General features: G+C 38.5%; 1 protein-coding gene across 3 annotated transcripts in view; it reads left to right on the plus strand.

Moving 5' to 3' along the window:
- Window positions 1-24094, plus strand: part of LOC131971445 (adenylate cyclase type 6-like) — a 92115-nt gene that overhangs the window by 35392 nt on the left and 32629 nt on the right. For all 3 annotated transcript variants that reach the window (XM_059332900.1, XM_059332901.1, XM_059332899.1), the window contains exons 4-5: window positions 17394-17543; window positions 18840-18961. In XM_059332900.1, the coding sequence (XP_059188883.1) occupies window positions 17394-17543; window positions 18840-18961 (272 nt within the window). The remainder of the gene's footprint in view (window positions 1-17393; window positions 17544-18839; window positions 18962-24094) is intronic.

Here is a 24094-nt window from a genome sequence, read left to right on the forward strand (position 1 = left end):
TCTCTGTTTTAGACGTTTTAAAGCTCCAGATGCCTATCAAAGGTCATGAGCTGCAGAGTGGCCCCATGTCAACAGCAAGTCAGGCTCCCCAGGGCCACACTGTTGACTTATGGGCTGTAGCACTCTGGCCTTTTAAAGTTTAAACTGTGGCTTTAGAGCAGCTCTGGCTTGCTGGGATATCTGAACTTATCTGTCGTTGCAGGCCTTTTCAGAAACTCCTGAATAAATCCATCTTTGGTTCTGAGTTTACCTCCAGGACTAAACTCTGTGGAGGCTTTTTGGGCTGTTTTGTCCATTTTTTTTATCCTTTTCATCCTGCTTGTATACAACACTTAAACAATGTTTAAATGTCATGTTGGTATATTTTTTTCTCACCTATATCAACATTTTGAACCAAAAAGAAACAAAGAAAAACCAACATAAATGTGATCTTGTGATTGTGTGTGATCCTGTCATCAACTCTGGTTTTTATTCTAGCGGGACTCTATTTTATTTGTGTCTTGTGTGTTTAGCAACAATTTTCGTATTTTGTGTATTTTTTTAGTCATTTTGTGTCTTTGTAAGTCATTTTGTGTCCTTCATTGTGTCTTTTTGAGTTATTTTGTGATCATTTTGTGTGTTTTATTGTGTTTCTTTTAGTTATTTTGTGTCTTTTTGGTAATTTTTAGAATTTTTTTGGTCATTTTGTGTCTTTTTAGCCATTTTGTGTCTTTATTTTGGTCATTTCGTGTCTTTTTTGGTCATTTTGTTTCTGTTTTTTGTCCTTTAGCCAACATAAAATGTGATTTTGAATATTTTTTTAACTTTCAAAAGACCCTTTTTTGTTTGTTTTTTTGTATTTTGTGTCTTTTTTGGTCATTTTGCGTCTTTTTGTGCCTTTTATTGGTCATTTTGTCTTTTTGTGTCTTTTTTAGTCATTTTGTTCCTTTTTTTGGTCATTTTTTGTCTTTTTTTTGTCCTTTAGTCCAACATAAAATGTGATTTTGAATCTTTTTTTTTTACTTTCAAAACACTATCATGCTCAATAATGATTCTGAAATGTTGCAAATTAGATTAGATTAGATTAGATTAGATTCAACTTTATTGTCATTGAACAGAGTACAAGTACTAGGACAACGAAATGTAGTTTAGCATCTAACCAGAAGTGCAGAGTAGTAAAGTGCAGGGTATTTACATATGAACACAGAGTATAAATATAGTGCAGGTATGAATTGAATATGCTATAGGATATATACAGTTATAGAAATATATACAGTAGAGATATGTACAGTAAGCAGCAGTGCAGGTAGATGAATGGATGGTAATAAATAGTCATAAATAGTCAAAAATATTCATTAGTGTGGGCAGATACAGGACAGTAGGTGGGTCACCTCTGTATAGTGTTCAAGAGGGTGACAGCTGAGGGGAAAAAACTGTTCCTGAACCTGCTGGTTCTGGAGCGCAGGGAGCTGTAGCGCCTCCTGGAGGGGAGGAGGGTAAACAGTTTGTGTCCAGGGTGGGAGCTGTCCTTGGCAATGCTGCGTGCCCTCCGCAGACACCGCTTGGTGTGGACAGCTTCGATGGTGGGGAGTGGTGAACCGGTGATGCGCTGGGCAGTTTTTACCACCCTCTGCAGCGCCTTCCGGTCTGCGACGGAGCAGTTACCGTACCAGACTGTGATGCAGCTGGTAAGGATGCTCTCAATGGTGCAGTGGTAAAAGTTCACCAGGATTTGAGGAGACAGATGGGCTTTCTTAATTTTCCTCAAAAAGAAGAGCCGCTGGTGAGCCTTCTTTATGAGGACGGAGGTGTTCAGAGCCCAGGAAAGATCATCGGAGAGGTGGACCCCCAGGAACTTGAAGCTGGAGACACGCTCGACCTCAGCTCCGTAGATCTGGATGGGAGTGTGTGTGCCTCTGTTGGTTCTCCTGAAGTCCACGATGATCTCCTTGGTCTTTTTGGTGTTTATGGCCAGGTTGTTGTTAGTGCACCAGGTCGCCAGGTGCTGGACCTCTTCTCTGTAGACTGTCTCATCGTTGTTGGTGATGAGACCGATCACAGTTGTGTCATCTGCGAACTTGGTGATGATGTTGGTGCCATGCACTGGTTTACAGTCGTGGGTGAAGAGGGAGTAGAGGAGAGGGCTGAGCACACAGCCCTGTGGGACACCAGTGTTCAGGGTGAGTGTGGAGGAGGTGTGGTTGTCTAACCTGACAGACTGAGGTCTGTTGGTCAGAAAGTCCAGAATCCAGTTGCAGAGAGAGGAGCTAATGCCGAGGTTGCACAGCTTGGTGATGAGACTGGAGGGGATGATGGTGTTGAATGCTGAACTAAAGTCAATGAACAGCATTCTCACATAGGTGTTTTTATTGTCCAGGTGGGAGAGGGCGGAGTGAAGTGCAATGGAGACGGCGTCATCAGTACTCCTATTCTGGCGGTAGGCGAACTGGAAAGGGTCCAGGGTGGGTGGTAGGCTGGTTTTGAGGTGAGCCAGGATCAGTCTCTCGAAGCACTTTGTGATGGTGGGGGTTAGTGCAACGGGGCGGAAGTCGTTGTGGTTAGTAGCAGCTGAGTGTTTCGGCACAGGCACGATGGATGTGGTCTTGAAGCACGTGGGGACGACTGCTTGGGCCAGGGACAGGTTGAAGATGTTGGTCAGGACGTCGGTCAGCTGTCCAGCACAGGCCCTGAGCACACGTCCGGGGATGCCATCTGGGCCAGCAGCCTTACGTGCATTGGTCCTGCTCAGTGCAGCACACACATCAGCGGGGGAGAGTGTGAGTGGTTGGTGGTCTGCAGGGAGCACAGCCTTGATGGCTGCCTCCTTGTTCTCCCTGTCAAAACGAGCATAGAAGTTGTTAAGTTCATCTGACAGGGAGACACCGTCTGTTTGTGGGGTGGTGTTGGTGGTTTTGTAGTCCGTAATGGCCTGGATGCCTTGCCACATGCGCCGGGGGTCGGAATTGGTGAAGTGCTCCTCGATCCGTAGCTTGTAGCTGTGCTTGGCCTTCTTAATGCCCCTCTTCAAGTTGGCTCTGGATGCGCTGTAGGCCTGATCATCACCAGATCTAAAAGCAGTGTCACGTGCCTTCAGCAGGAGGCGGACCTCCCGGTTCATCCATGGCTTCTGGTTGGGGAATGTTGTTATTAGTTTTTGGGTGGTGACACTGTCTATGTTGGTGCTTATAAAGTCCAGAACAGAAGAAGCATAGATGTTAATGTCCGTGTGTGAGTCCAGGGTGGCCTGAGCGGCAAAAACACTCCAGTCCGTTTTCTGGAAACGCTGCTGAAGTGTCGAGTCTGCTCCCTCTGGCCACACTTTAACAGTCTTTACAGCGGGCTTCACACGTTTGATGAGTGGAGTGTATTTGGGAAGAAGAAACAAAGAGAGGTGATCAGATTGTCCGAGGTGGGGGAGGGGGGTGGCTTTGTAAGCCTCAGCCATGTTGGTGTAGACATGGTCCAGGGTTTTGTCTCCTCTGGTGGGGCAGGAGACGTGCTGGTGGAATTTGGGGAGTACAGTCTTCAGGCTGGTGTGATTGAAATCACCAGCAACAATAAAGGCTGCCTCAGGATGCAGAGTTTGTTGTTTGCTAATGGCAGCATGCAGTTCTTTCATGGCATGTTTGGCATTAGCATCTGGGGGGATGTAGGCTGCAGTCACAACAGTGGATGTAAACTCTCTGGGTAGATAGAAGGGTCTACACTTAGCCATGAGAAACTCTAGGTTAGCAGAGCAATGACTCTCAATAGTAGCAGTGTCCGTGCACCAAGCTTTGTTTACATAAATGCACAGTCCCCCACCTTTGGTCTTGCCGGAGTCATCAGCTGTTCTGTCCGCCCGGAGTACGCAGCGCCCCGATAGCTCAATCGCGCTATCGGGGACGCCACTGTTGAGCCATGTCTCGGTGAAGATCATGATGTTACAGTCCTTAATCCAGTTGTGGGAGATGATCCGCAGCCGCAGCTCATCCATCTTGTTTGACAGAGACCGGACATTGGCGAGGAAAATGCTGGGTAGTGACAGCCGATGAGGAGTTAGACTTAGCTTAGCCCTTAGCCCTCCTCTCTTCCCCCGCCTTTGTTTACGGTCTCGACGCCGCCTGCGAGCGCTTCCGGTCGGCGAATCTGGGTTGGTAGCCTCCGATGATTTGGCGACCTCCGGTATGAGCCGAAGATCGCCGAAAAAAGTGTGCACATTATGAGCACGAATGTCCAGGAGCTCTTGTTGGCTATAGGTGATATGTGCAATACTGTTCTGAGTGAACAGACTTGAAACAAAAAGACAGAATACTACTGATTTGCAGAATCTGGAGAGACACTGAGCCTCGCGTTGTACTCGCGCCGCCATCTTGATCTTTAGTTTGAAATGTGAACAAAGGTGTCAAATCTAACATATAAGAGGGTTCCATCCAGTTCTATCATTTGATACTAAATCTATTTGAGCTTGTCTCCAGTTTTACTTGGTATATCATCATCAAACTGAAACTGGCCTCATGGAGTTTACAGCCAGAACTTTAGAGGTAAATTTACAGTAGGGCTCCACGCTGCTTTTTTTTCTAGTCTGGATGGAGTCAACAAGTCTGGATTATTTGGAGCTTTTGGAGACTCCACAGGGTTAATGCTAGTTAAACATTTGTGAACATGTGACCACCTCTGCTCTGCTCACAAACACTGCAGGCCGAAATGTTACAGAAACACGATGATCAATGCAACATAATAGTTTTACGTTTTGTCCCTGTCTTTTAATAATTCTTTTTTTTCATAATTTTGTGTCTTTTTAAAATAATTTTGTGTCTTTTTTAGTAATTTTGTGTCCTTTTTTGGTCATTTTGTGTCTTTTTTTTTGTAAGTTTGTGTCTTTTTTTTTGGTCATTTTGTGTCTTTTTTTAAATAATTTTGCCTCTTTTTTTAGTAATGTTGTGTCTTTTTGGTAATTATGTATATTTTTTTGTCATTTTGTGTCTTTTTTTAGTAATTTTGTGTCTTTTTTGTCATTTTGTGTCTTTTTTAAATACTTTTGTCTCTTTTTTTAGTAATTTTGTGTCTTTTTGGTAATTATGTGTATTTTTTTGGTCATTTTGTGTCTTTTTTTGGTAATTATGTGTATTTTTTTGCTCATTTTATGTCTTTTTTTTAGTCATTTTGTGTCTTTTTTGGTAATTATGTATTATGTGCCATTCTTTTCATAATAGTTTTTAGTTTTGTCCCTGAATGAATGGACCTCGGTGTGAAACTCTGATTTGTGCACATTCCTCTGGGCCTGTGCGTGAGGGAATTGTCCAGTGGGATATTATTAAAGACGGAGTGGATTTTCTGTGTGTTTGCCAAGTCCAAATCTTTTCCATCCCCTTCCTTCATTCGTTCTTTAACATGTTATCCGTCTGCATTACTTTATAAAGCACCTTGCAGGGAGCCGCGCCTTATAAGCCAATGTTTGGACTCCTTTTTAACTTCACCGCCGAGACGGTTCCTGCTTAAGTAAATGTGGAGCGAGGCTCGTCTTTGAGAGCCAGAAGTCTGGAGAGAAGAATGGTCAGGACGGAGACATTAGTTAGTGTTAGTGGCTGATTCTCATGAAGTTCTGTCTGTGGAGATTATAAGGACATACTTTATTAAACTACATATACTTCACTTTTAGAGCCATAATGAGGCACAATTCATTGTTTTGTGTTAAAATGATATTTTCTATATTTTAAACATATTTTTGATTCACAAATTCATTACTGTAATGCGTCCAGATAAAATGTCATGGTTTCCCCCACACTTATATACAATAAATATTTAATAAACTTTATAAAAATGAATACATATTTGTTCAAAAATGTAATAGATAGATAGATAGATAGATAGATACTGTAGATAGATACTGTTGATAGATACTGTAGATAGACAGATAGATAGATAGATAGATAGATAGATAGATAGATAGATAGATAGATAGATAGATAGATAGATACTGTAGATAGATACTGTAGATAGATACTGTAGATAGATAGATAGATAGATAGATAGATAGATAGATAGATAGATAGATAGATAGATAGATAGATAGATAGATAGATAGATAGATAGATAGATAGATAGATAGATAGATAGATAGATAGATAGATGGATGGATGGATGGATGGATGGATTGTATTCATCCCAAGCTGGGAAATGACAGTGTAGCAGCATTACACACAGAGACATTAACAACACAACTAGAAAATTTCCTCAGGGGAAATTCTGAAAGGGCCATGGGGGCTACTGCCGGTGTGTGTACACTATGATGAGATTCTTCAGAGATTTCAAACAATTAATACTAGTAATGTTATGATACTATATTATATACAAGGAGCACACCTACAACAAGCATTCCTTTTCAAGTATTTATTTATACAGCAACCTATGACCTTTAACCTCAAAATGTGTGTGCGCGTGTGTGTGTGTGTGTGTGTTTGTTTGAAACGTGTATCTGGAGGAGTGTGTGCGCTTATGTGCATTAGAGTGTGGGTGCATCTGTAACTGTAATCAGAGCAAAGATCAAAGGCAAACAGAGCAATCAACAGAATTAACTGACACCTGAATGTTCCGACACAGTGACAGCAGCCAGAGGTAGACAGAGTGAAATTTCTGGCCTCGAACAGAAAGCATTTTTGGCAAAACCATAATACCTATCATTGATCCGACTTCACTTTGAGCGTCCTGAGTTCTTCCTGAACGTCTACATATGTTATTATTGTAAGAAAAATGAAAAAATAGCTTTGTTAGAGCAATCTAAAAAAACTGTTACATCTCCCTTTTTCTGAAATCTTCCTGCATTTTAAATATGGGAGCCAATGAGGCTGTTGGTGCGTGTTGGTGGTGCATCTGTGCGTCCTACGCCCAAACTATAACTCTGACAGCTTTACCAGAGGATTGTGAGGGAGAAGACTGATTTTCCTACGTTTCTATGTATAAATTATTTCTGTAGAGTGGAATTTGCGGCCTGGAGCGCAGTTTTCAAATTTATTTTTTGACAATTTTTTCTCTCCCTCTACACTCTGGCGATGATGTCACACACTGTGACACGAACATTCCGTGCAATACACACCCATTATAATCTCAGAATTTCTCCAAAAATGATCATGGTCATTGAACAGGGATTGATAAAAAACTATATGACCTATCGAAACGTGGATTAATACACCAATACACAAGACTTGTGTCTACTGTTTAAAGTTTAAATGGAGTCTCTAGGTGAAATTATGCCGGAGAAGTAGACGTTTAAAAATCTACAATTATTGTTCTTTCTCGCTCATTTTTTTTCCGCTGTCCCATTCATTTCAATGCAAAATTTTGGGCAGCACTTCGTATTCTGTAGAGAAAAGTAATAACACACCGATCCCGATCAAACCGCACGTTTTGATATATAATTTGTCCTGCAACTCTTCAAGTTGTAGGACTAGTAGCGGGACGAAATTGTGTCCTGAAGAGGAAGAAAAAAAAATCCACAGTATAACAGTAGTGGTCGGGGCTTCGCCTTTGAGCATATTTAAGTGGTTGCCAAAGAGAAAAAAAAACTTTTGTTGTTTTTTCTGGTAATGAATTTTGCTCACAGTGTCTCTAAAAATGTCAGAAAATACCTTAAATTTAAAAAATTAGATCATAGAGTGACTTTAGATTGTATATGTTATGATGGGTCAAAGAAAATATGTATTCAATGTTCTTGGAGTTTTGTTATGAGCTGCACCATGTTCATGAGAATCACCCTAGTGCTTATGAAGAGAGTGACAGTGTGCTAATGAAGAGGAGCTTTTCCCGCTCTCTTTACACCACGTTACTGTTTGGAGAGGGATGTCTGTGCTGGATTTGCAGGCCTGGGTGATATAAGTGCAGCAACAGACACAACAAGCTTCAGGATCAAAGAGCTGCCAGTCCAGAAAGTCTCTCTCTTTTTCTCTCACACACACAAACACATGCATAGCGCGCACACAAGATTTATTCCAAAGCCTCTGTGAATGCTCCTGCCTCTAATCTGCAGACCGTGTGGTGACTAAGCACAACTTGGCATTAACACCAGCGTTGTTCGTCATGTTTCCCCACACTTTAGTTTCACCTATTCACAGCAATCAGCCTGTTATATTGAGCTATCATTCAAGATGCAGCAACCATCAGTTGTTGTTCAGCTCTAATAAACCTGCACCTGCTAATATTTTGGGGCTTTTGCGAGGTTTGAATAGATGCTGCTGCTGCTGCTTTGTCATCACATTTGCACATCAATGCATATTCATCATCACGGCACTGTTGTATGTTTTTATGTTCAGCGGAAATACACAAAATCCTGAAACCTAAGCTGCCCTACAAAGTCTAACTGTAGTAACAACACAAAAGGTAAAACTGAGAAAAAACTGCTTTAAAGTTTTTTAACATGTTTTAACTGGCCAGCCAAATGGGTTATAGGTAGGTCAGTGATATGACACTTATTTCTACATGTATAATAATACTAATAATTATAATACTAATAATACTAATATTAATAATAATAATAATAATAATAAACTTTATTCATAGAGCACTTTTCAAAACAAAAGGTTACAAAGTGCTGAACAGCAAGTAAAACAAGCATACAAGACAGAAACAAGCACATCCAAAAAAAATAAATCTTCGTTCAGCAGTAAGAGATTTTGTGCCATCCAGGTTTTTATATCAGTTAAGCAGGATAAAAGTTTATTAAAGCTTCCCTTTTTCACTAGTTTTGTAGTGGAAGATAAATGTGTATGTCATCAGCATAACAGTGATATTGCACATTGTGTTTACTGATGATTTGGCCCAATGGAAGCATATAAACAGAAAAGAGCAATGGGCCAAGAATAGAGCCCTGGGGGACACCTGGGAAGCATACAAGACAGAAACAAGCACATACAAAAAAAATAATTAAAACGACAATAATAAATAAGAACTTTAACACATTAAATAACATTAAATTAAACTTGACACAAAAAGGAGTTAATTTTTAATTAAAACTCAGTCCATCCATCCATCCATTCATCCATTTTCTTCCACTTATCCGGGGCCAGGTCGCGGGGCAGCAGGCTACTGCAGTTAGGTTTTTTTAGGGCAGTATTTGCTGCCAAACTATCCAAATCAATTTGATATCTATTTGAGTTCGCTCACATGGGAAGTGGAATTGGCTGGATGTAAATGGAATTTATTGCTGAGAGGAATGGTCCTGGGAACTGCAGGTGTCCCTGTATCTCAGACAGACAAACCACTAAGTTATCTGGCTCACTCCATCCACAGCCATCTGTTAGGGATTACTACCATCAGGTTATATCGGGGCCCTTTAAGACCGCAGTGTCGGGTCGCCATTGGTGGTCTCTGACATTACAATACAGGCTTATCAGTGAGCCTCTCAATGATTTATGGACACAAAGGGCTAATTGAGCCACGATGCGGCACTAATTCCATGTTGCACTGTTGCTCAGCCGGTCCTGTAAAGCAGCCATTTTCAACCTTGGGGTCCCGGCCCCAATTTGGGTCGCAAGATGATTTCTGGGGGTCGCCAAATCATTTTGGAAAAATATAAATGCACAAAATGAATGTTAAATTACATAATTTCAGACAGGGAGATGTCTTTTCATAATAATTTTGTGTCTTTTTTGGTAATTTAGGGTTTTTTCAGTCATTTTGTGTCTTTTTTTTAAATTTTGTGTGTTTTTGTGTCTGTTGTTGTGTCTTTTTTAGTTATTTTGTGTCTTTTTGTGTAACTTTTGGTCATTTTTGTGTCTTTTTTTAGTCATGTTGTGTCTTTTTTGGTAATTATGTGTCTTTTTTGGTCATTTTGTGTCTTTTTGGGGAATTTTGTGTCTTCTTGTGTCTTTTTGGTCTCTTTTTGTGTCTGTTGTTGTGTCTTTTTTAGTTATTTTGTGTCTTTTTGTGTCATTTTTGGGTCTTCTTTTTAGTCATTTTTTTGTCATTTTTTTGTCATTTTGTGTCTTTTCTTGGTCATTTTGTGTCTTTTGTGTCTTTTGTGTCTTTTTGGTCATTGTGTATCTTTTTTAGTCATTTTGTCTTTTTTAAGTCATGTTTTGTCTTTTTTGGTAATTTTGTGTCTTTTTTTTAAGTAATTTAGTTTTTTTCTGTCATTTTGTGTCTTTTTTTAAAGTAATTTTGTGTCTTTTTTTGGTCATTTTGTTACCGCCTCCAGCAGGTAATTTGAGTTTGAGACTCCTGTTCTAAACAAAAGGCACTTCCAATAAAATATTTTGTCGTTTTTACCTGCAAGCGTTGAGAACCACTGATGTAAAGAACCAGAGTAGAGATTCTCACACCTGATCTTCAATAACCTGAGGACTCACACTCACACATCTTCAACGCTTTGATGTGAAACTTTGAAAGTTTACTGACAGTTGGCATCAACCATTCTCTGTCATCCTGCATCAAGGATTCAGGAAAAAGTTCTTCTTGAACCTGGCTGCATCTCTACCCCTCAGAAATAAAAACTGGGGATATATTTTGGATGCTGTTGTTAGTTTTTGAATAATGTTGTTGCTCTGTGGCTGCATCAGCTACATCAGGGATTGGTTCTTACCCAATACACGGGTGGGCAACTGGAGGCCCGGGGGCCACATACGGCCTGCACCGTCACTTGAAGTGGCCCTCAGTATAACTACATGCATTTGAGCATGAAATCTTAAAAGTGCAGTTTAAAAATGCACAAAATTACTTCTTGCAAATAATGTTGGTCTGCTGTTCTTGCACTGAAAAAAAAAGAAATCACAGTAAGTGGTTATTTTTTATTTGCTTCAAACCTTTTGTATTCCTATTTATACTGTTATACATGCATTTGAGCATGAAATATGTTAAGTTGCTGCACTGTAAACATATTTAAAATGGAAACACAAAATGACTAAAAAAGACACAAAATGACTAAAAAAGACACAACAGACATAAAATGACACAAATAGACACAAAAAAGACACAACATAACTAAAAAAGACACAACAGACACAAAATGACTTAAAAAAGACACAACAGACATAAAATGACTCAAACTGACTAAAAAAAGACAAAAAATAACTAAAAAAAGACACAGCAGACACAAAATGACACAAAAAGACACAAAAAAGACACAAAATGACAAAAAAGACACAAAATGACTAAAAAAGACAAAATAACTAAAAAAGACACAACATCAGACACAAAATGACACAAAAAGACACAAAAGGACTAAAAAAGACACAAAATGACCAAAAAAAGACACAAAATGACACAAAAAGAAAAGAAATCAGAGTAAGTGGTTATTTTTAATTTGCTTCGAACCTTTTGTATTCCTATTTATACTGTTCTACATGCATTTGAGCATGAAATATGTTAAGTTACTGCACTGTAAACATATTTAAAATTGAAACACAAAACGACTAAAAAAGACACAAAATGACTTAAAGAGACACAAAATGACCAAAGAAGACACAAAATAACTAAAAAAGACACAACAACAGACACAAAATGACCCAAAAAGACACAAAAAAGACACAAAATGACCCAAAAAGAAAAAAAAATCACAGTAAGTGGTTATTTTTTATTTGCTTCAAACCTTTTGTATTCCTATTTATACTGTTATACATGCATTTGAGCATGAAATATGTTAAGTTAATGCACTGTAAACATATTTAAAATTGCAGTTTCATCATATCTGGTGAAGTGCATGCTCCTATATGTGGCCCTGTGGTAGTGAACATGATAAATTGTGGCCCCCTGCAGCATTTAAGTTGCCCATCCCTGCTATACATCACAAGCATGTTTGCTTCTGCACCTGTGAACCATCGGTGTGTGTGTGTGTGTGTGTGTGTTTGTGCTTACTGCTGAGCTTCTAATCTGGTTTGTCCATTAGTTTTCAGGTGGAATAGGAAGCCTCCAACGACTCTCTCATGGAGTAAACAGTGAATTTGCGTGCCTCTGTCCTGTGGTCATGGTGTTGTGTTTCAGCTGCAGCTTGTTAGATTGTCTCTGTGTTGTTGTGATAACAAATGCAAGAGTTCTTGTGTTTACAGTGTAAACCTTCTATCTGGAGCTGACATCACGCCACAACTTTGTTTTAGTCTTCTTTAGTTTTAATTAACCCATTAAGGGCCTAAAACACCTGGAAAAAATGCCTGCAAAACCTCTGGGTGATTTTAAAATAACCCCCTAAAACCTGAAGTTTTTCTGGAAATTCAACAGAAGTGTCAACTCTTCCTACTAAATAATAGATTTTTCAGCCTCTGTAGCAGATAGAAATGAAATTCAAAAAGTATTTGAGAGCTTATAGCTGTTATATCTGAGCTCCCTCCGCTATAGCTTTTAGTCATTTTTAGTCATTTTGTGTCCTTTTTTAGTCATTTTGTATCTTTTTGTGTCTTTTTATTGTTGTTTTTTGTCATTTTGTGTCTTTTTTTAGTCATTTTGTGTATTTTTTTTGTCATTTTGTGTCTTTTTTTAGTCATTTTATGTCTTTTTTGGTCATTTTGTGTCTTTTTAAAGTCATTTTGTGTCTTTTTTTGGTCATTTTGTGTCTTCTTTTGGTCATTTTGTGTCTTTTTTTGGTCATTCTGTCTTTTTTTTGTGATGATTTTAAAGTTCTGGAAAAGTCCCATGTTGCATTGCGACACATGTATTCTGATGCATTTCATTGGCCAAGAGACCGAAAATAGGTGAAAAAAACCCTACAAATACTACAAAACGACATATCCGCTTTCTGGCTTTAGCGGTAGAAAAATGCAACAGCGCCCCCGGTTTTAATGGTAGAAATGCAGTAATGCTTTCCCGCCTTAAATGGGTTAATGTGCAAAATTGTTTTAGGTCGACAAAATTGATGCATTGTACAAAATGTACAACATTTCCTGGTGGGGCCCTCGGACCCCCTAGATGGTTATTTTTTTATTATTTGCTAATACTCAAGAGTCAAGAGTTTTATTCATTTATACAGAGGAAAAAATCATATTTTCTATGTATTTTTCAGTATTTAGTAATATCATCAAGAATATCGTTATCACAAAAATACCCTGCTATATCGTGATAATCTTGTAATCTAGTGTCTTTTTTTTTGTAATTTTGTGTCTTTTTTTTGTAATTTTGTGTCTTTTTTTTGTAATTTTGTGTCTTTTTTTGTTATTTTGTGTCTTTTTTTTGTCATTTTGTGTCCTTTTTTGTCATTTTGTGTCTTTTTTTTGTCATTTTGTGTCTTTTTTTTGTTATTTTGTGTCTTTTAGGGCCATATTGCCAACCCCTAGTGAAAATAACACATTTTTACTGCATGAAATAAACTGCTTGAGATTATCATAATATCTATGAATCCCATTTTTATTCAGAAATCTTAAGGTCAGAGGTCAAGGGACCCCTTTTGAAAATGGTTTTGTCAGTTTTTCTGTTTACGCTGGAGCGTTATTAATCCTGATTCACAACCAGATATCATGAGGTGGTTGAAACTCAGCTGGGCCACTGAATTGTTATGAGGTTAAAAGGACAAAGAGAAATTATGCAAATATGTGGTGTATGCACATGTACTGATAGTCATCCAGTATCTGCAGCTCTCTGTCTCCTCTTTCTCATAAACACAGCTTAAAACACGCACAAAAACACACACTGGTTTGGCCACATACCAGCCAGCGCTCTGAAATGCTGGTACTGGTGATGAGATGTCTGATGTCCTCCAGTTCAGTCATAATGTTGTTATTAAGACTGATTGAAACTCGGCTTTTATGTGTGTGTGTGTGTGTGTGTGTGTGTGTGTGTGTGTGTGTGTTGCTTTGCTCGCATGTCTTTTTCTCATTATTGATGATATCATCTTCAGAGGAAGCACTCTGTGCTCTGGTCAGGGGTCAAGTGACTTTCCCAGGCTGGAGTGTGTTTCTGAGCCTGGAGAGGATGTGTGTGTGTGTGTGTGTGTGTGTGTGTGTGTCTGTGTATTCTTGTACTTCCTACATAGTGAGGACCGGGACATGTATTTAACCAACACAGTGAGGACATTTTGGCCTTTAAAGGCTTGTTCAGTATTCCAATGAGGGTCCTCACAAAGTTAGAAGTACAAGGATGTGTGTGTGTGTGTGTGTGTGTGTGTGTGTGTGTGTGTGTGTGTGTGTATTCTTGTACTTCCTACATAGTGAGGACCGGAACACGTATTTAAACCAACAGAGTGAGGACATTTCAGCATGTTTGAGAGTTCAGACTTTGTTTTAGGGTTAAAGTTAATTTTAGGTTTATTTTAGGATTAGGGTTGGGCATTTAGTTGCTGTGGTGAAGGTTATGTTAAGGGGCTAGGGAATTCATTATTCCAATGAGGGTCCCCACAAAGATAGAAGCACAAGGATATGTGTGTAGGTATTCTTGTACTTCCTACATAGTGAGGACCAGGACATGTATTTAACCAACAGAGTGAGGACATTTTGGGGAAGTGAGGACCTTTCGGCCTTTAAAGGCTTGTTTGAGAGTTGAGACTTTGTTTTAGTGTTAAGGTTAATTTTAGCATTTAGTTGTGATGGTGATGGTTAGGTTAAGTGTTAGGGTTAGGGGCTAGGGAATTCACTATTCCAATGAGGGTCCCCACAAAGATAGAAGTACAAGGATGTGAGTGTGTGTGTGTGTGTGTGTGTGTGTATATATTCTTGTACTTCCTACATAGTGAGGACCGGGACACGTTTTTAACCAACAGAGTGAGGACATTTTTGCAAAGTGAGGACATTTCGGCCGGTGCTCACTTCTTTAAAGGCTTTTTTTTTTTTTTTTTTTCAGACTTTGTTTAAGGGTTAAAGGTTACAAGCAGGTTGATATAAAGGTAACCATGGTTACCTTATGGTAAGGGGTCAGGGAACAAGGCTATTATAGTTAATGAAAACAAAACTAAATAACGAAAACTACAAACTAAAATTGTATAGGATAACTAACTGAAACTGTATTTTGTGGTTATAAAACTAACTAAAATTATAGTGAAAATGTCCTTCCTTTCCGTCTTTGTCAACTTTTTTCATACATAATGAAGATGGATCAGACAAAGGAAATAAAGGCAAAATTTACTGTGACCTCTTTTAATCTCCCACCCAACAAATACCCCATTACAAAAAACTACAACTAATAAAAACTAAACAAAAACTAACAAACTCACTCTAAAAGCTAAGTTAAACTAACTGAATTTGAAAACAAAAAATTCACAACCCAATTAAAACGTAAAAAAAAAAGTAAACTAATGAAAAATCCAAAACTATTATAACCTTGCAAGGGAATTTACTGTTCCAATGAGGGTCCTCACAAAGATAGAAGTACAAGAATATGTGTGTTGTGTGTGTGTGTGTGTGTGTGTGTGTGTGTGAGCGGAGGGGAAGTCCAGAGCTCAAGGCTCCTTTTCTGATGTTCAGTCTTGGCCGTGGACTAGTGAGAAGAGAAATCACTAACAGACTTAGAGTCTTACCACACGCATCCACAAACACACAGACACACACAGAAACACACAGACACACACAGACACACACAGACACACACAGAGACACACAGACACACACAGGGACACACAGGGACACACGGGGACCAGCAGGACTAGCAGGACGCGGCTGCATCGGCGCAGAGGAATGTTTTCACGGTCGATGACCCTGCAAAGCTAACTGTACACTGTATCTAAACTCCATTTACTCAAGCCACAGATAATACTGTTTTACAGCGTCTGCATTCTTAGCAGCTCATTGTTCAGCAGCATACCTCGCTGCACTGAGTACACAAGAGAAAGTTAATGGCTGCTGCTGTTTCTGACTAACACCTACACTGTAGAAACCAACTGACAAAAAATAAGACTTAAATAACTAGAATTAATCCTTATGAGTCGAAGCATTCACATGACTTAACCCTTTTGGAGTTTGGGGCTATTTTGTCGGTTTTTGACTCCTTTTCATTCTGCCTGTATATGAACCACTTAAACATCTTTACCATGACGTGTTGCTATCATTGTTTTCAGCACAACCTCACCTATATGACCTGATTATTTTTTGCATTTTGAACACAAAAAAAATACAAAAAACACACATAAAACACACAATATTATAAAAAAAACACATACAAACACACTCAAAAGACACCAAAAACATAGTAAAAATACAAAACACACACAAAAATGACAAAAAACACATAAAAAAACACAAAGAAATTACAAAAAACAGATAAAAAACACACAAATAAAAAAAACAGATAAAAACACAAAGAAATTATTAAAGAACGAAAGAAAAAAAAACAGTAAACACAAAAGATTGCATTACAAATGCTAAATGCACAAAGCTAAATTAGAAAAATCTCTGCAAAAAAAGTAAAATCATGTTAATACACTAAAAAAGGATTGATGCATTAAATTGGACATGGAAACTTCTTGAAAAGCCAAAACGCTTTCGTGGACTCCAGAGGGTTAAGCAAAAACATGCTTGAAACAAGTAAAATCTGACAGTGCAGTAAGTCATTTTTTCTTTGTAAAAATTCTTTAAATAAGTTAAAAAAAAAAAAATCTAGTAACCGGAAAAACCAATGATGTCTTGAAATAAATCGAAATATACTTATTTTGAGCAATTGTGGCCCGACTGTAGTAACATTAAAATAAGCCAGAAATACTTGAAACGAGCAGGGTTTGGTGATAGAAAATTATTTTAATATAGCATTCAAACTACATGCAACTAAAACTCTCAATTGGAGCCAATATTTTAGGTAAAAACTCAACATATTCAACAGTTGAATAGCTTGAAAAGCATGAAAAAGCTCACAATGTCAATCCACAAAACAAGTCTTTAAACAATAAGATAATTAAATAAGCACATAAAGCTATGGTCGGCAGATCAATTATACTCAAAGCAATATAATTAAGATACTATTACTAGATATAAGAAGAAAATACTTGGTAAGCTTAAGTTTTTTGCAGTGTAAAGTTGTGCAATCATGCAAAATTGTCTCAGTCACACTATACTTTTTATTGCTGCATTTTTTTTTTACAAGAAAAAGCTGCTTGCAGGCTCATGTCATCTGTTTTTCAGTTGTTTTTTTTACATGCTGGATACATTTTTTGAATAGATTCCATATGCACAATATCAAAGATGATATAAACTTTCAGCAAACAGAAAACCATAGAGTGACAGAGATCACGTGTCCAGCAGCAGCATCACACTGAGCCCTCAGGGCTTCACATGACGGCAGGAGAATGTAACCATGAGGCCGCCATGCTCATCATCTCTGACCAGATCCATCTAATGGCTCCTCAGACGTCTGAGGAATGTTTCCTCGCAATAAATCCTATGACATCGAGTGTTATCAATTTGGTTTTATTGACCTCACCCAGGTCAGCCTGAGTTCACTGTGTTCCTCAGATGTGACATGTGCATGCATTTCATTTGTCTGTGTGTGTGTGTGTGTGTGTGTGTGTGTGTGTGTGTGTGTGTGTGTGTCTCCAGATCAGTGCCAACGTGCTGATCTTCCTGTGCACTAACATGATCGGGATCTGTACCCACTACCCTGCTGAGGTCTCCCAGAGACAAGCCTTCCAGGAGACCAGAGGATACATCCAGGCCAGACTGCACCTGCAGAGGGAGAACCAGCAGCAGGTACACACACACACACACACACACACACACATTCTTGTACTTTTATCTTTGTGAGGACCCTCATTGGGAAAGTGAATCTCCTTGCAAGGTTATAATAGTTTTGGATTTTTCATTAGTTCTAGTTTTAATTTTGTTGTGAATTTTTGTTTTCAAATTCAGTTAGTTTTAATTAGTTTTTAGAGTGAGTTTGCTAATTTTATTTTATATTTATTAGTTTTAGTTTTTTGTAATGGGGTATTTGTTGGGTGGGAGATTAAAAGAGGTCACAGTAAATTTTGCCTTTATTTCCTTTGTCTGATCCATCTTCATTATGTATGAAAAAAGTTGACAAAGACGAAAACGAAGGACATTTTCACTATAATTTTAGTTAGTTTTAGTTAGTCCTACACACAATACAGTTTGTATTTTTTATCAGTGCAAGAACAGCAGACCAACATTAATTGCAAGAAGTAATATTGTGCATTTTTACACTGCACTTTTAAGATTTCATGCTCAAATGCATGTCGTTGTACTGAGGGCCACTTCAAGTGAGGGTGCAGGCCGTATGCGGCCCCCAGGCCTCCAGTTGCCCACCCCTGATATATATTATTAGATTATTTGTAGTGATGCATTTATGCAAGTAGCATTTTAATCTTGTAAATGTTGGCCGTGTTTAACTAACTATTTAATATACTGTTATGAGGTTTTACTTAAAAAAAAAGTGTCTAATGTCTTTAAATGTAACTAAAAAAGTAACTAAAGCTGTCAGCTAAATGTAGTGGAGTCTAATTTTAAAGTTACATAAACTGGAAATACGTACAATTTTGAAGTACTGAGTAAATGTACTTTGTTACACTGCACACACACACACACACACACACACACACACACACATGCATGTTGAAGCAAATAAGTGAGGCAGTGAGTCGTGGCTGCATCCTCCAGGAAGCCAGAACACACAAATGCAAAAGAGCAACAAATGGGTGTCTCCGCTCTCCAGTCTAATTTTTTTGTCTGCGTTTTTGAGGTCAACAATATGCTCTGAAGTATAACAACATGTATCTCCACTCCTCTCTGTTTGACTAACACGTTCCCACGCAGATGCCAACGAGGCACGGTGACTCACTGAGCATTCTTAACAGTAGAAAGTGATGAAAATGAATGGGCTCTCTCACTCTCTCTCTCTCTCTCTCTCTCTCCCTCTCTCTCTCTCTCTCTCTCTCTCTCTCTCTCTCTCTCTCTCTCCCTCTCTCTCTCTCTCTCTCTCTCTCTCTCTCTCTCTCTCTCTCTCTCTCCCTCTCTCTCTCTCTCTCTCAGGAGCGCCTACTGCTGTCAGTGCTGCCAAGGCACGTTGCCATGGAGATGAAGGCTGATATCAATGCCAAGAAGGAAGATATGATGTTCCACAAGATCTACATCCAAAAACACGACAATGTTAGGTAAATACAGATAGATACACACACACACACACACACACACTTGTCTTCTATCTTTGTGAGGACTCTGTATTCATCAAATGCATTCCTGACCCCTAACCTTAACCATCACAACTGAATGTCTAACCCTAACCACCTGAACCTAAACCTGATTATAACCTGAACCTTAAGATCAAGTCTTAACCCTCAAACAGGTCTTGAAAGAAAAAATGTCCTCAGTTTGTTGGTTAAAGCCATGGTCCTCATTATGTACTATGTACGAGAAGACACAAACACGCATCCTTGTACTTCTATCTTTTTGAGGACACGTCATTAATGTAATGTAATGCAATGTGAGGACCGGCCGAAATGTCCTCACTTCACAGAAATGTCCTCACTCTGTTGGCTAAAATCGTGTCCCGGTCCTCACTATGTTGGAAGTACAAGAACACACACACACACACACACACACACACACACCCCTAACCACCTAATCTAAACCTGATTATAAACTGAACCTTAAAATTAAGTCTCTTAAAGAAAAAATGTCCTCAGTTTGCTGATTAAAGCCATGGTCCTCACTATGAACAATGTACAAGAAGACACAAACACGCATCCTTGTACTTCTGTCTTCTTGAGGACACGTCATTAATTTAATGTAATGTGAAGACCGGCCGAAATGTCCTCACTTCACAAAAATTTCCTCACTCTGTTGGTGAAAAGCGTGTTCCGGTCCTCACTATGTTGGAAGTACAAAGAACACACACACACACACACACCCCTAACCACCTAATCTAAACCTGATTATAACCTGAACCTTAAAATCAAGTCTCAACCCTCAAACAGGCCTTTAAAGAAAAAATGTCCTCAGTTTGCTGGTTAAAGCCATGGTCCTCACCATGTACTATGTACAAGAAGACACAAACACGTATCATTGTACTTCTATCTTCTTGAGGACACGTCATTAATGTAATTACCGGCCGAAATGTCCTCACTTCACAAAACTGTCCTTACTCTGTTGGTTAAAACGTGTTCCGGTCCTCTATATGTAGGACGTACAGGAACACACACACACACACACACACACACACACACACGCACGCACACACACACACACACATTCTTGTCCTTCTATCTTTTTGAGGACTCTATCCATCAAATGCATTCCCTACTGCACACACACACACACACACACACACACACACACACACACAGTTGTCTGCTTTACCATCACAGCAGCTTTGACCTCACTCCGCTGACTGATGTGTCAGTTTCAGAGTCACTCCAACAGCTATTTCCCTGACAGCATGTATTATGCACGTTGTTGTTTATTGACACTGACAGCACCGGCTGCAGTAACGATATTGACTTGGGCACACTGCTGTGCTTTCTGTAGCAAATGATAGGAGGCAGAGCTCACGTCTGCCGGCCCCCCGTCTCAGCCCTCACCGCTGGATTTCACCTCCCGAGTGGGAATAACTTAGTGCTAAACAGCTGATTGAAACTCTGCATCCATTAGCCTAGCGTGTAGCCTAGCCGCTGCTGTGTGATGGTGGGGGGAGAGTGAAACAAGGCTGCAGTGGCGAGTTCCTGTTCGAGGTGACCCAAATACCAGATAGGTGCAGCAGGTGATGCACTTAGTAGAATAATCTGTTGCAACACTGCTGCTCCACTAAGGTGTAAACTTACAGGAACAATCCGTTATCCAAGTTTAAAAACCTGCACTGCAAAAAAGGTCAAATTTTGTAACCTAATTTTACAGAAAACTAGGTAACGCTTTATATTAAGGTCCTTGTAATAACCATTAATTAACAAGTAATAAGGCCCTTGTAAGTCTTACAAGATGCTTATTAACATTATTGTGTGTTTATAAGCTTATATAAGTGTTAATAATGGCATTACAAACACCCATGACCCACCCATTATGTCTTTGCCATTCCTTTATTAATCTTATTTTGTTTGCTTATTGATATTAAAATATACTTTTATTGCTCATCTATTATAAGTTAACTATGCTTTTTGCAACTACCGGATCTAAAGCGAGAACAATGCCTTATTACTTGTTAATTAATGGTTATTAAAGACCTTAACGTTACCGAAAACTGTAACAACACAAAGAACACACACTCAAACAAGAGTTGTTTTTTTTTAGTTTTAGTTTACTTTTTTATGCAAACTGAACTGTGTGATCTCAATTTGCAGCATCACAGCAAAACTTTATGTGCAATTTTTCTGCTACACTGCAAAAAAGGTGTGTCTAAAAACAAGATAAAAACAGTAAATCTAGGGGAAATAATCTTGCTGCATGGACAGATTTTTCAGAATTTCACTTGACAAGATTTCTTAAATTAGGATGTCAACATCATGGACACAAAAAATATGAAATCTGATTTTAAAAATTATGTTTTAACTTTCAGAATCAACATTTTGAACCCAAGACCCTCATAATATAAGATTTTAAAAGTATGTTTTTTTGTTCTTTTTTTACTTTCAAAACAGTCCTACACTGCAAAAAAGGGGTGTCTAAAAACAAGATAAAAACACTAAATCTGAGGGAAATACAACAAATAATCATCAGGTCACTCTGCTCGGGCCAGTTCATCACTGCTTGCAGCTTTAATTTATCTTGTTTTATGAGTTAATTTCTTATTTTAAGCGTACAACATGCTTATTTCTAGATTTAATAATCTTAATTTAAGAAATCTTGTCAAGGTAAATTATCTGTCCATGCAGCAAGATCATTTCCCTCAGATTTAGTGTTTTTATCTGGTTTTTAGACACACCTTTTTTTGCAGTGTGCTGTCTTTGTTCCAAAATTATTTTTTTAAAAGCAATGAATGTATATGCCTTGTATTTCACTGCAAAATATAAGTCCTGCAAGTGCCAGGACTTGTGTCTCCACATGCTATACATATTGAACTATTTGCATTTTTTCAACATCTACTTACAACCTCTCCTGTCCTCTGTGAAAACAGCAGAATCAATCATGGCTTCACAGCATCGATGAAGAGCAGAATTTTATGTTTTTAACAGGATCTAGTTATTCCAAATGGTTTATTTTCATACATATAAATGAAGTGATTTTGGAGAATATATTAAAATCTTACGCTTTTTTTTGAAGGGGTTTAATGAGACAGGTTCAGGTACAGAGTGTGAATACAGGTTCAGACATATAGAATGAAATAATGTGTTTCTAACTTTAAATCATGTGAAAACATGCTGTAATTTAAACCTAAAGCCATGCACCTGAAAATTTGCATACAGTGTCCCCTTTAAACCTGTTTAATGGGGGAATAACTATGTAATTTACATGGTCAAAAATACAGGATCCTAATTTTGCCTTTTAATGCTCAGTTCGCCGTTTCTACAGAAAAATTCAAGTTCACTCTACCTCAACTAATAATAATAATAATATAATATGATAATACATTTTATTTGTAATGCACTTTACATTAAAGGAAATCTCAAAGTGCTAAAAAGGGTTAAAAAGGATAAAACAGCTAAAAGCAGAAGAAAAAGTATACATATATACATACATACAAGCTAAAAAACCATCTGGACAGGAGGAATCAAAGGTTTTACTAAAAAAGGAAGTTTTTAGTCCTTTTTTAAACCTTTGATGCACAACATGGGTCAAAAATGACCCAGATTCATTCCCCATGATATTTAATGCTTGCAGTGAGTTTCTGTGCTCTATCTTTTGATATCAACTTATTTTATAATTGAATATTCCAAGTATTCTTTAAATATCTTGTTTTTGATAACAACAGATCATTATTTCCATTTTGCCTCTCATACTTTATGAAGAAAAAACGTTTTTGTATTATTATATAGCTACTACTACTTGGCTAAGTAGCTTGCTAAGCTAACTACTTAGCCAAGAAGTTAGCTAAGTAGTTAGCTAAGCAAGCTACTTAGATAATACTAAGCCAAGAAGTTAGCTAAGTAGTTAGCTTAGCAAGCTACTTAGCTAATACTTAGCCAAGAAGTTAGCTAAGTAGTTAGCTTAGCAAGCTACTTAGCTAATACTTAGCCAAGAAGTTAGCGAATTAGTTAGCTCAACAAGCTACTTAGCTAAAAAATGGGTATGGGTCATTTTCCCCCCCATGTTGTGCATTAGAAGAGTAGTTACAGAAAAAAATAGATTTTATTAAAAATGAATAAAGGAAAACATAAACTTAGGATGTATGATGATCAAAAAACAAACTAATTGAGGAAAACCTGGAATACTGAATGATGAAAATAATTTATTGCAAAGATATAGAACATAAAAACTGTGCATCAAAGGGTTAAAAGGACTAAAACCCTGCAGGAAGTTTTGGTTTTACTTGCTTCAGTTCTGTCTCATTTGTCTTTTTTCTGCCTCCCAGTACAAAGGAGGAGAATTGATTATTTTGTTTTTAGTGCTCACATAATTGAAAAAATCACATTAGACACAGCCGCAATACCATCTTTCTCCAAAAACAGGTTTACCGTGTCACTCAATGTAATCCACAGACTGTTTTCTTTGGAAGTACAGAGGAAAGAAGTTCCAGTAAAAAACTATTCACAGCAACACCACAAAGTGATATCTAACAGCTTAGATCATTAAAACAAAAAAACGGCTTGCCAAATATGACATTCGCTACATGGCTAGATAACACGAAGGGTAAGTGAGAAAAATATGTTTGTTTGTGATTTGTGTGAACTGACCCTTCAAAGATTGCATCATGGGTAGTTCAGGGTGGGAGATTCAGGGTTCTGGACGGCGGGTAATTAAGGGGCCGGATGAGCTCATGGGACCAACAGCGCCATCTGTCGCCTACAGTAGGAGTCCAGAATGTCCTGTGGTGTTGTTTATCCTCGTCTTTCATTAATATCAAAAGTTAGCAATGAGAGGCATGCAGACAGGGGGACAGGGGGGGCTGTGTTCTCAGAGGGACGGGCTGGAGGAGGTGACCTACATTGGGCCAGATGATGAGAGCCAGAGCTGAACAAATGTCTACCTCGCTGCTTTCCTGCTCACATGGCAGCTGGACAGGAGGAGGGAGGGAGGGAGGGAGGCGCTAGAAACCAGGGGTCTCACAGTCAAGTTACCTGGGGGCCCGCATGGAGGTAGGGGTCAAAATGACCAAAAAAAGACACAAAATGACCAAAAGAAGGCACAAAAATTACAAA

This window comes from Centropristis striata, chromosome 5, assembly GCF_030273125.1.
Source record: "Centropristis striata isolate RG_2023a ecotype Rhode Island chromosome 5, C.striata_1.0, whole genome shotgun sequence".
Classification (NCBI taxonomy): Eukaryota; Metazoa; Chordata; class Actinopteri; order Perciformes; family Serranidae; genus Centropristis; species Centropristis striata.